The sequence below is a fragment of the Lagopus muta genome, chromosome 8, assembly GCF_023343835.1.
Source record: "Lagopus muta isolate bLagMut1 chromosome 8, bLagMut1 primary, whole genome shotgun sequence".
Taxonomy (NCBI): domain Eukaryota; kingdom Metazoa; phylum Chordata; class Aves; order Galliformes; family Phasianidae; genus Lagopus; species Lagopus muta.
In genome coordinates, this window is record NC_064440.1 from 13,175,661 (window position 1) to 13,189,380 (window position 13,720).

Here is a 13,720-nt window from a genome sequence, read left to right on the forward strand (position 1 = left end):
GCATACTCCGGCCCTGCCAACATGGGGGTCAATTTATGAGTCTGTGCAGGGTCTCAAGCCCTGCAAACAAACACTTGCTCCAGAAAGACAAGGTAGCCCACCACTCTCCCGGGATTCCTTTGGCATTTCCCTTTCTTTCCTGCTCTTCTAAAGCAGCATTCTGACATAAGCACTGGCACTAGTGTCACTTCCACTGCAGAACACCTTATTTCCTCTCTGGAAGCCCCATAATAGCCTTTGCTCTTCCTCCTTTACCTTGTTATCACTAATACAACTGGATTTTTCTCAGTTATTTAAAATCTCTTATCTGTTCCTTCTGTACTTTCAGTTACTCTCCTGCAACCAGCAGGACAAGCCCATCTTGTTCTTCACCACACAGTCTGTGTAACTCCCAACACATTGCTATGTTCTCACCCGGTAACTATCAGCATCTCCTATAGCAAGGCCATTCCTTCATCTCCCTCTGCCACATTACCTCTTCTGAGGTGCCAATTCCCATAACAGCTCCACCCACAGCTTGCAAGTATGGAGACTTCTGTACACCTTCCTAGCCAAGGGAACTGGAAACAACTGCTATCACATGTGATCCCAACATCCCATGGTGTAGGACAACCTGGGAGAGGACTGGAGCTAAAAACACATGGCTAAAATGATTCAGATTTAGAAATCAAGGTATCATTTTACTTTATCCACATTCTATTCCAAAACTGTTTCCCACAGTACTTCAAACACCACTACCACTCATGACGAGCTTTCCATGTGAGAAACCTCCTTGAGCTCCTCAAGCAGGTCATTCCCACCAGCCCAGTGTCTTTGCTTATTTTTTCACGAGCAGGCTGCACTGTTCTGCACAACAAGCCTGCCTGCCCAAATTCACCTCAGCTCTCCATCAGCTGCCATTAATCCACCACCTGGCTAAGCAGTGTAATGCTCTTTAAACATACGGTGCGGCGTTAAGAGTAATTTGGGGTGGATCATTCAGCCTGTGTGGAAAAAAAAAAAATCAGCCTGAGATCTAGCAGCATAATTTTCCCCTCCTTTCCTGGCAAGTTTCTCATATGTCATTGGCACCCATACTGCGCTGCAGATGTCAAAGCTGATAGTCTAGGATACCTAAAGAGAAGACAACTTTCAACCATCACAAAAGACTGCATTTCTGAAGACTAAGCAGTGGGTGAATAATGCACATCTTTCAGCAGAAGCCCAAAAAGAGGCTTGGGAGAAAAAGGCTTTGGCATCCATAGTAGGAGAAACCACACTGCTGTGACATGAACCAGTGGAAAAGATGCTGTTAAGATAAAGGCAAAAAACTAAAGCATCATTTTCCTTTCTCTTTTAAACCAAAATCTGCTGAATTTCATTTATCTGTGCAGCCGTACACTCACTCCTCACTTCCCTTTAAGTGCATGAAATCCCAGTCAGTTTACTCTGTGCACGAGTCGGGGGGGAGAGCATTTTCTCACATAGCCAGCTTGAGCTGTGAGGTTTACTGTGAGTACAGCTAGGAGTCCAGCAATGAAAGATAAAGATGAGATAATTTCATCTGAGCGTAACAACTTTTGCCGCAGCTTACAGAAGTGAAATAAAGCAGAAGGTGATGAGACAGCCTTATCTGTAAAGGTAGCTGACTCTACGGATGCGGTATCTTAACTACAGATGAAAAAACCTCAAGTGACTTCCCCAGTGACCAAGATGAAATAGTGAAGCTGCTCTCACAATAACATGAGAACGATACAAGTAACTCTGGTGCAAAACGACATGAAAACACACAAAAAAGTCAGGTGTGGAAATACATCAATATTAGTCAATTTAAACTGAAATTTGAGTATCTGTGAATAAGTTAAAAACCTGCATCTGTTGTTGCAAGACAAAATTAACCCACCTTCTCTGTTTCTACTACCAACCCTTAGAAGGACTATTTCCCACATGAAAAAAAGCCATTCTCATAGTTAAGAAAAATACACAGCGCATCTCTAGGATGCAAGAGCTATTTCCCTCATTTACAGAAGCACAAACAAATAATCGATTCTCCAGACACTGTGCAAGCTTTATCTCTCACCACCTCTGCACACAGCAAATCAGTTATGCAGAGGTTCTCTTATGCATATGTAATCCCAGGCTCCTCTCCCATGGAGGGCATTTACCAGAGAGTTAGATCTTGGATTGGGGTCCCCAGTGTGCATACTGCACTGATGCAAATCCCAAAGGTAACAAAGTTCTTTAAGAAAAAATTCTTAGCACAATTCTTGGCTCTTTTCAACATTCCAGATTGTTTCTCCCTTCTCCTCTACCCACCAGTTCTTTGCATTTTTACTTCTTGCATCATTCACATTGAAGTTAAGTCACAATACAGCAGGAGTGTGTGTTGTATTGTGATATGACACATACGTGACAGTATGGAAAAAAGCATTTCTCTTCTCACTGACATGGCATAGCTCAGCCTCTGCAGGCTCACTATGCTCTCATAATTAGGGGGGTTGGACTCTATCTCTGGAGGTGCCTTCCAACCCCTACAGTTCTGTGATTCTATGACAATTGCAGGCAGCTGAGCATCTATTTCTAAACCACTCAAGCACCTCCAAGCCCAGGTTCCTTATAAAGGCCCCTACTACATTAGCTAAGATTTAGCCTTGTTATCTTACCTCTGAATCTCTCTCATCTGTTTATATGACATCCCATTATGTCAGTTCAATGCAATAGCTACAACTCACGTACCAAGCATTACCTTACCATAAATCAAAGAGTGAAGGATCATTCTTTAATATAACCAACAGTAGGTTGGTTATATTAAAGACAACAAAGGGAAACAATAATTGCTTCTTTCTTTCTCAGAGCTATCGATAAACCCATTCCCATACAGGTGATCAATACATCATTTCCCTTCCCTGTATGATTCAGTTTTATTAAGCACATTTTCCTCCTGTCTAAAAAGAAAAAAAAAACAAAAACAAAAACATCAAGAGCCTTGCTTTACAAGAAGTCATTGGGAAAACACTGCATTTTTATATTTTCCTTTGTTTGATAGATTTTAGCAATTAAAACCAAAGCACAAATATTGCCATCTCCTACCTCCTTATTCATCACTAACTATTGACTTTAAGGAGAACCTGGGGATGTCCTATTATTTTCCACCAACAAAGTTTCCAGTAATAAAAACAAACTAGAAAATATCATTTAAACTTCAGTTTCCACTTTTTCCTCACCTACTTTACATCCTTCAGATAGTCAGGATGCAAAGAGGAGGAATGTAAAATTGATGTGCCACATGCTACCTACAGGTGTAATAGAACTGAGCTGGTAAAGAGGTTACTCCCCCAGCTCCATCACCACCCCACCACCCTATGGTTCTGCCTCGTCAGTTTTGCTGGTTCACCATACATCAGATCAAAACAGGGCTTAATTCCCCTTTTAACTCTGCCTCAGTGGCAGACTATTGCTGGTCTATTTCCCATCCCCATGCTTGTTGCTGACCGCCAGTCTCATAGTTCAGAACTTACTATCAAGTGCACCTATTTGTGAGGGTAAGCTTGAAAGAAACGTAAATGAGCCCAACTCATCACAGGTAACAGGGCAACAGTATACAGACAGAAAGGGGAAGGAGCAGCTGGAGATGACTCATGTTGGTGGTAGCTGTGTTGTAAGAGCCCAGTCCGATTAGCTAGGTCAGTTCAAATTGTTGATCTGAGAAGGCCAAGAGCCAATCGAGAGGTGAGCAGATACAGATGCATAGGGATCGTTCCAGCATCACATAAATAGAGAAGAAAACACAGGACCGAAGGACTACCATTTGGAAGTGGTGACTTCTTTCATCAGAACAAATCCAGAGCTGGAAGCAGGCAACTAACTCAAGAAGCATGGCAGATGAAGAATTTTAAGAGTTCAAGCTACGGCTTTCAGATTATGAACACTTCAACCTTGACAGCTTTTGGGCTGATTTGAGAGATGCTGAAAATCCACAGCCTTGCTGGAAGATACATAACCTCCTCTCAAGCACTCAGCTTTGGCTCATTGAGTCTGAGGTATAGGACCTGCACCTAGACATCTCTTAATGCATAATGGAACAAGCAGCTGGCCACTGCACACAGATGTTAGAGATGTATTTGTACAAGCCACCGTAGTCATATGCATTCGTATGCCAAAACCACAACTTGGTGGGTATCCTCTTCCTCCCACTTAGCTTGCTCTTTTTCAAACCAGGCAGGTAAAACAATGAATTCCTCAGAGTTCAAGGCTTTTACCAAAGCAGAAGTCAGAAAAAAGGTGTATATATCATTACCCTGGAAATAAAGAAGCAGGTAACTTCAAACAGACTCCAAGAAAGCAGGTAATTTTCCACCCCAGCTTCTGTCTGTCTCAGCCTTTGCAGATATCAAATCAGGGACCAAAAAAAGCAGATAACGACCAAGCTGGGCAATAGCTACACTGAAGCTGAGTAGCTAATAAGGCCAAATGGCATCTCTTAATTCATCTGGCATCAATGTGACATTCCAGGCAGCAGGACTTGAGCAACATCAATGTCTATTACTTGGGTAGGCATTTAACATCGCTTAATTAAACCCTATCTATAGCTGACAGTAACACTAGTAAGAGGAACACATAACATAAATAGTTCTGTTTGCATAAATCCCCCTTCTCATGTCCTCCACCTCCTCCCCTGCAACATTCATTTTAAACACTGATACACTTGCAAGAAGTATTTTTATTTTTATGCAGGCACTGATGCAAAATGAAGTAACCAAATCAGGACAACACACAAAAGGCATCTGGGGCCATGCTGAGCTGAAGAGAGAGATAAATGAGCAGGTGCGTGCTAGAGGAGAGCAGTGCAGAGGAACTCTTACAAGGCAGAGCCATGAGCAAAAGGACTCCAGAAGATACAGGAGATGCAGAGTCCTTAAGAGGCTAGGAAAGCTCCTTTAAGGGCTCATGACTGTCTTGGCGAACAAGGATTGAAGTTTCTCAAATGCAAGACAGATCTAGAACACACACAACTGTGAAAAGGGAAAAGACACAGACTTCAGTTGGGACTGTGTGATTGAAGAGGGAGATAGCAGCAAAGAATCAGGCAGGGGAGAAAGGCTTAGCAACACTTTCCTCCATGGAGAAGTTGGGTTACTGAGTGTGGCTTGTCTCAGCAAAGTTGAGAGATATGGAACAACACCATCACTCGTTGATCCTTCTCAAGCAAGTCAAAGGTCCTCTACTAGTGGGAAAAAAAAAAAAAAAAAAAAACAACCCTCTGACTGCAAAAATGTCTGAAGGAACTTGCTTGTGAGCAGCTTATTTTTTCCATTTGAGAGGACTGCCTCTGCTTCAGAATAGTAGAAGGATGAGTAACAGCAAATAAAAGAACCTGGCTTGATGGGCAACCTTCCCCTCTGTGAATAGGTGTAAGCCCACTGGTTTCTGTGACAGCGTACTTACCAAGAACCTGGGCCAGGCTGTCTTTGCAGAGGAAAATTATCACAATGCTCTTCTGAAAGAGATTCCTCAAAAATACAAGTCTGAGATGGAGATGTGGGACAGGCTGCTTAGAAAACACCCTAGTTAAATACAGCCTGACTCTAATAAGTCTTCATCCAGCAGAGCAACACAGCTCTTCTCACCTACTGATATCCACAGCCACATCATAATGGCATCCAGCCCTGACAACGCTCACTTCTTCCCTGAATTATGTATGTTCACTGAAGATCAGGGAACACAGAGTAAAAGCCTCCAGCTGGGCAAAAAGTTCCGGTCCAGCAATTGCCCCTAATGCCCAGACAAACCCTAGGCTGTGAGGAGTCCGGATGCAGCACAGCAGCGCAGGATGCACAGTTGACACATCACATCACCCCTGACTTTCTTTGACCTTGCCCTTCCTACCATGGTCACTCTTCTAATTCTCCCCTCTCAGACCCTGCACATTCAGCTGCTCCTCCTCTCCTAAGAAAGTCAGTCTCTCTGTTCAATTTCTGAGCCTTCAGTGTATTTTAATGAGTTTTCCAGGGTTCGAAAATAGCCTTGTGCCCTTGTCTATAAAAGCATCCTCACTGAACCTCTGCAGAAATTATCTAAGAAGCCTTTTCAGCACACTGGAATTTGGAATTCTACTGAAATAAAACAGCGTCTTAACTGAGGCTGTCTGATATTTGTGTTGGAATTGCTGCGGGATAGCAAGTATCCTTTTTCAGTAACATCTAACACGATCGCACCACTGGTGCTAACAAACAATCATAATGGCTGTATGTCACAATGAGGGAAACATTATCACATGAGTATGCTCACTCAGTGGCTAAAGCTTATTAAGGCACAGCTAAACTTGGTCTTCTGCAATGATACTCAGTCTGAGCCAATAAAGAAGAAAAATTAGTCCAGAAGAGAAGTCAGTTCAATACACACAAGTACAGTGATTCAGTTCTACACTGGGGAACCCTGTGTTTCCATGCCACAAGTGTACCCAAGTGTATTTCTACATCTGAACAAACTTTTCCTGAGCATTGTTTTTGTCTCTAAGCTTGGCATCCCTCTCATAGCGTGTTTCCAAAATAATCCTTGAAACACGCTGTCCCCTGCCACAACAGCTCCCTCCCCTTTTCAGTGTCATGTTGGAACAGTATTTGTTCCACCCAAAGATGGAGTGGGATGAAAGGACCTCCTTCAGACACTGCCCTACTGCCTGAAAATTCAAACTTCATGAGCTGAACATCCAAATTAAACAAAATTAATTCCCTACATGTTTTTTAAATCTAATGCTTTCCCCTCAAGTTTTTGCCCTCCCCCCCAACATAGCTAAGGAAAGAGGAATGGAAATAAATGTAGTGCTTCTACACCCAGAGCCAGTACTGTCGCAAGACTTACTCTCATTTACAGGAATGTGCCACACTACTTACAAGGGTAGCAGAGAGCTACAGGATCAGCAGTTCTACTAAAGAAAACTGGTTCAGAGCTCTACATCTCCATATCTCTTTATACCTTATGTATTATGCATGTGTGCACATTCCTCATTGGCACCATTCCAAATGAATCCAATGGGATGTCATCACTCATTCTGCAAATATCTTGACATTCAGCTCTGAGTTGGTTAAGTCAACTGTTACTGTTTCTGGCTTTATCAAACGTGCAATCAAGACAAGCAACATGAAGTCAAAAACACAAACATTTTAGCTCTGTTTTCAGATGCACTAGTTACTGTAGGACTGAAGCTTCCTTCTCCTTTCTGCTGGCAAGTACTGCTGTTCTGCCTAATCCAGTTTCAAAGCAGTGTTAAGAAAAGCACAGTGAAAAATGTGTTTCAACTCCAGACAAGACAACTTTGAGGAGAGCTCAGTAACTAGCACAATTCTCGTGCACTTTTGACAAAAAGCTCTAAACCTACTTAAAAAATTTAAAATTTTTAAAAAATAATTTTTAAAAAAATCAATCCATGATTGGTGAAGTACTGGCAGAAAATAAAATCATTCCAGAACAGGTTACCAGTTTTCTGAGTCTGCACGTCAAACCTCGGCAGAGGCCAGTGCTTCAGACTGTGGTATCTAAGTATCATCAAGAGATTAATGGCAGCCCATGGCTTTTACAGCAGGATTAGCTACTGTTAATCGCTAGTTTCCTCCTTCCCTCCTTATTGGTAAAGTTTGCACCCTCCATGCTATCTGGCAGCCTATATTAAGAAACTGCCATCCAGACTTCTCCTTTCTTCTGAGCAAAGAGACAGAAAGAAACAGCACTGTCTGGCTCTCATGAATCTCCTAAACATTGTCCCAGCTACCCTGCCTCTTTAGAAACGCTTACTTCAAAAAAGGCTTTAAACCACCAGCTCCAGATCTGAGCAGGTTTGCCCCACCATATTCTGTACAGACAAAAAACTCGTTATGCACGCATACTTCCAGAGGTGTGTGCAAACATCATCTGATCCTCAGTTCATCGACTGTGCCACAGCTGCTTCATAAACCTGCCTAGGTCCAGGCAATGCCCTGAGCTCTAGCTTCCAAGTCTTCCCTGTTACAACCAGTGCCCCAAACCCTTCTGAGGGCTCCCAACAGTCACAGAGAAACTCGGGGGGAAAAAAAATGAATTAAGCAACTGTGAAACTTGTTCACCTTGCACTGCTTCTATCTGCATTCATCACAACTGTTCCTTCAGAGCACAGAAGTACAATTTGAAAGAGATTCATTTTCTGAGTAGCAGCACAGAAACAAACAACATAATCAAGTTGGCATAATAAAACAGTCCTAAATCAAGAAAAGATCCATTGATCCTGCTTTAAAAACTCTATTTTCTTATTCTAGGAATGAGGGCCTATCCTGCAGTACCTGCCAGCTTGATGAAGGTCAAGCAGCTGCAGAGGCAGCAAAGCCAGCAGATGTAGCACGTGACACCTGAACCGAGACCAGCCACTTGCACCCACCTGCTGAGACTGACTATCCCTTGCAGCATGGCTGATAATGCAAGCATTCCTGCAAAGATTTTTCACTTCTGTCTTGACAAATAGTTAACTAAAGCCATATTTTAAACAGATTTTAACTACGGTGCAATATAAAATGACATTCCTCTCTTTTCCAATCCCTTATCTAAGGATTGGAGGGCAGTAGCTCGGCACAAATACCAGAGCATCACAGGTTTGCTGGTGCTCACATACTCCATCTCACAGGTATCAAAGTAAACAGTCCCTCAAGAGAAATCGTAAGTGGAGGCTGACGTCAAACTGGACCTCGGTGCTTCGCTCTATTCCACCTGCCTGCAGCTCCCTTAGGAAGCTTTACCCATATTTAAAGCAGAAGCTGCTCTGTACACGTTGGCTTTGCTAGCCCAACTAAGAAGCCTGTTATACTTGGGCAAATGGTGTGTAACACAGGTAGAAGCCAAGGCTGCAAGATGATCCTTGAGAAGCTGCAGAATTCACACAGTGTGCAGCTCAGGTGTCCTATCACCACCACAGGGAAAAAATAAACACTCTAATGTTATGCAAAAAGTTTGTAGAACTGGGGTTTTACAACACATTTGGTTACAAACAACAGGATCTTGTCACTCAGTCTGAAGGGTCAGGAACTAAAGAAACCAACCATAACTTTTACTATCTTCCTCCCAAAGTTATGATATTGCAAAAAGCATTGGTGTCTGGAAAAACCAGCATGCATGGTGAATGGAGAAGACAGACACTAGTTTGATAGCACCAACCCAACCAATGAGTTCTGCAACACTAATTATATCCTGCCCAGAGCCTCACCAAAACCCTTCTTTGAAAAGAGATCTTACAGCCACTTCAGTAACATGATCTCATAAGAAGTGCACTGAAAAGGACTGGCTGTGAGACTAGAACTCACAGGGAAGATAAAGCAACCAGAGATAGGCCTCAGCTTTTTCTAATCAGAAAATTCATCCATCCTTGAGATTCTGCTTGAAAGAAATCTGTTGCCAACACAACAGGCAGAGGGGTACCTTCAGCAGGGCAATGATGGTTTCACTGGCAAGTAAACATGTGGAGCATGGTGTCCTGTTTCACCTCCTCCCTGCCCCATGCAGATTATCCGATATCCAGCAATACAGTCTGAGCTCATACTGGAACCATCTGCACATGAGGGGCATTAATTCAGCTCTCCCTTTCTCTCCGTTGCCTGCTTTCCAGCAACACCTGGACACAAAGTACCTCTGAGATTCTGTCACATCAGCCTAATCTTCTTGATAAAGTATGAAGTGCTTTCCTAGGGAGTTCTCCAGGAAAAAAAAAAAAAGTTAAGTCAGATCAGCAAAAGAACATCTGTAGCTTGTCAGGCTTTATCACTCCTTGTACTTCTCCAGTACCACAAGGCTCACAGCTGCCAAACCATCCTAACCCCACTCAAAACTAAGTGAAAACCATAAAAGCTTTGAACAAAGATCCTAAGGGAAAAAATAATCAATATGGATTTTCCCTCCTCCTAGACAGGTGACTGTGATGGTTCTTTCTCAACGAGAGAGCTTTTTCCATCTACTGTTTTTTGCTTGAAGCCTGCCTCCCTATGTGCAGAGGTTCCACAGAGCAGACAGCTCCTTTTTCAGTTGAATCCTGAAGACATTTGCATTTAAATTTAGCTTAAGGTTCTTGGTTGCCGTTCTGTAGAACAGATTCCCACCTGCTTCAAAACGGCTGAGATTTCACTCCAGGTGTTGTCACCTGCCATGCTACAGCTACTGGCAGCTTCAAAAAAAAAAAAAAAAGTCTTATCAGAACAAGCTCAAAATGCAAGCCATGCCTTCTGCAAACTGTGCTTGTGGGGGGGAGGGGGTGAGAAGTAGCACAGGCAGAGCCCAGAAAGGATTGTTACATGACATAAATTAATCAGGAAAAAAAAAAAAAAAAAAAAGAATTGGGAAACCACAGCCAAAAAGCACTGCCAAAATTACTCCTCTGCCTTCCTTGTCAAGGCAAACGTCCTTGGTTATTTTTCAGTGCTGGGTCACAAATACTTTAGTGAAATCTCTGGTTTAGTGGCATAGAAACGCTTTTTTGCACTGAAGCACACTTCACAGAAAGTGATCCAGATCTTCCATTTGGTCCAAATGAAAAGAGCAAGAGACCACTGCTCTAATCACAGCAGCTCCCAGACAAAGCCTAGAAAGGGAAATGTAAGCTCATTCCTTCCTACTCCACACACACACACACACACACACACAAAGAAAACCAAAACGCTCCTGAGGAGAACTCCCTTTCCAACACCAAGTTTACAGTTTGTCTCCTGAGAAGCGCCTGTTCTCCAGGCAATTCACATCCCCGATCCTCTCTTTCCACTCTGAATCCCTGGGATGAGGATTCGGCCAGACAAGGAACAAAACCCCACCCTATGAGCTCAGCCCACTCCTAGTATCTCCCAGAGGTTCCTCACACCAGAGCTGCCCTGTAGCACCAAGGTGCTGCTTCATTTTGCTTAAAGCAGAAACTCACATGTACCCAGATTGATACATTCAAAACCAGGAAACTCTTCAAACCAAATGAGAACTGTGCGAGCATGAAAGACTTTTAAAATTTCCAAAATAGAAGATAAAAATGATGACATGGGAACAAATTCTGAGATTCCAGACGTAAAACAACAACTTTCAAACCTTTATTGTCAAATGCTCAATGGCAGAGTTTAAAGAGCGTGCAAACACGAGCCTCTCCCCAAATACCACGACAATGGAGGCGTTACAATTTTACCCCATTTTACAGATGTTGAGAACCTACAAAAGATTCTGAGCTCAAAGATAAGGTCTGCTTCAGCGAACTGTGGGATGACAAAGTGCAGCTTACAGCCTAAATCTCCCAGCTGCTGAAAAGGACGATATGTTTGCAATAGTTGCATGGGTCCTTTCTGCTAGATGGGTTCCTTTCAGAGACATCAACTTCCTCCATACGTTTCACCGGACAACAGGAAGACTATTGCTAAGCATTACACTTCAGGCTACTCTTGAATAGAGAAGAGGGATTAAAAGCGTGCACAGCCCATTTGCAAACAGCACAGTCAACCATTCTGCCCCATATTTCCTGCTGAAACTGAGAACGCGCCTTCCAAAAATAGCCAATAGTTTTGCTGAAAGGCTCAAAACAAACAGTACTTCTGAAGGAATATCTTACATACTTTACATAATAGCCATCTCAGAAGGGAAAAAAGGATGTGTACAGTGTTCCAGTGTGAATTCTGTGTTGAACAAAAAGACATCATTCTTTGCTTAACACAAGGCTTAAATTCACTATGAAGGAAATTGCTCAAGTTAAAGCCTTTGGGCTCTAGCTGGGAGGGAGACATCCCTCTGAAGGGATCCATTTTTATCCTAAATTGAAGTTGAAAGAGGATACGTAAAAGGAACGCTGTCAACTTGTTTAAGCCTCAATTTGTACTTGCCTCAAAAAAGGAAAGTTCAATCTCATTCAGCTTCTATCAGGAAAAATCCAAAACATCTTTAAGCACTTGGATTGTTGGGCACCCAGGTACACCTATACAGGCTTCTACTTAAGGACTTTTTTTGTTTTTGCTTTAAAACCTGGTCCTTATCCCTAGACATATGGTTTACCCTTCCTGTTAAACAGTATGCCTACTTTAAAAGGAAATGACATAATAGTAACATCGGTATCACACTATAACTGCTGCCTTCTCTCCCATTCAGCAGCAGCTTTCCTCACAAGCTAGAAATCTACATCCATGTGCTTGCTCGGTGACACTCTGCCCCTTCAAGACAAAGGTGAAACTCCACAAAAGAGGAATTGTTACAAGCAAAGCAACAGCAGCATGAAGGGGGCAAAGTCAGCGATCAATGCCTTTTATTCTTTCTGAGAGCCAGGAGAGAGAAGTTGCACTGTTTGTACTAGGATAATAACAGCTAAAGGGCCTAGAAATTGTGTTCACTTATTAAGTTCTTTATGGTTTGCTTTGCTTTCCTCCTCGAAGGGAAACTAGCTGTCTGTTTTTTGTGTAAAGCAATAAAAAACTGATTTCAGATCGTGCAAATTCCCTACAAGACACAGCTATGCTCTCGATTCTTACTGTCATTCCCATATCCCACGTCACCATGGGGGAGAGCAAGCAAGGGAAAGAGCTACACGTCCTGGTGGGAGCACTTGTGGAACGTTCTTCCCCTGAGGAAGGAACCTGCACGTTAGGAGCAGGGAATGGCCCGGCAGCCAAGCTTGGCTCAAGCTGCACCAGTAAGCACTCCATCAGCAGGCCAGGAGCTCAGTCTGCATCATCCACCTTAAGATTAGCTCAAAATACGGTTGCCACCTGGTGGCTAGCAGGGAAGGAATACGGCATCCGCGAGAGCTCGGGCAGGTCTGCTGTCGGCGCCAGGAGCTGCGACAGGGAAAGCCGCAGGGAAAACAGCGCTCCGCGGAGCGCCGGGAGGGAAGCAGGAGCTGCAGCCAGCAGCCCCGCGCGGCCATCCGCACGCGTGCTCCGCAGCTCCCAGGCTGCCTGTCCCGGCCAACGAGCCCGGGGCAGCGACAACGTTAGGCCCGACGGGTCCGGGCTCCGCTGTGACCCCGCGGCGTTTTGTAATACCGTCGGGGCCGAGGCCAGCGCAGCACCCACCCCCAGACCGCCAGGATTAAATCCGGTGCTAAAGATAACCGCAGGGAACACGAGCGGAGCTCTGATCCGCTCACCCTCCGCCCTCGGACACGCACCCGTCCTTATTCAGTCAATGTCACCCCGCGGCGGTGGGCTGACAGCGGCTGACGGAGCGGCCGAGCCGCGGCCCTGCGCGAAGCTGCACGGCCCAGGGCATCGCGTGCCGCCGGCACAGGGAGCACAGAGCTGTCCCCCCGTCACCGCAGCAATCCGCCGCTTCGGCTGCAGCCGCTCCGAGCGCTGCACTGAAGGGCGAGCGGCCGCACCGAGCCTCCGGGAGACCATCAGGAAGCGGCGCCCGTCCCCTTCGCTCGGTGCCTCCGAGGTTACGTTCGCAACGCCACAGAACGCAGCGGCGCTCGCTAAGCGCGCAGCCGGCTCTGCCTCTCCTCCGGCAGCGCCCGCGTCGCCTCCCGTCGGTGCTCAGCCCGGGCCGCGAGCGACGGCAACCCGGCCCCGCGCATCCCCACCCCCGCCCCCTCACCTTCTCCTGCGCCCGGGTGAGCTTCTTCTGGACGTTGCTGGCGATCTTGCCGGCCGTCACCCCCTTGCTGCCCAGCTCGGCCATCTTGCCTGCTCTTTTAACGGGCGGCTGCGAGCGCCGGGCCGGCGGGAAGGGGGGGAAAACCCGGCGGGAGACAATGGCCCCGGCCGCCGCCGCC

At 45.0% G+C, this 13,720-nt stretch overlaps 1 protein-coding gene across 8 annotated transcripts in view; it reads right to left on the bottom strand.

Moving 5' to 3' along the window:
• BIN1 (bridging integrator 1) overlaps positions 1 to 13,720 on the bottom strand; it is an 87,000-nt gene extending 73,280 nt beyond the window's left edge. For all 8 annotated transcript variants that reach the window (XM_048953707.1, XM_048953709.1, XM_048953706.1 and 5 more), the window contains exon 1: positions 13,543 to 13,720. In XM_048953707.1, coding sequence (XP_048809664.1) covers positions 13,543 to 13,626 — 84 coding nt within the window. In that variant the 5' untranslated portion in view covers positions 13,627 to 13,720. The remainder of the gene's footprint in view (positions 1 to 13,542) is intronic.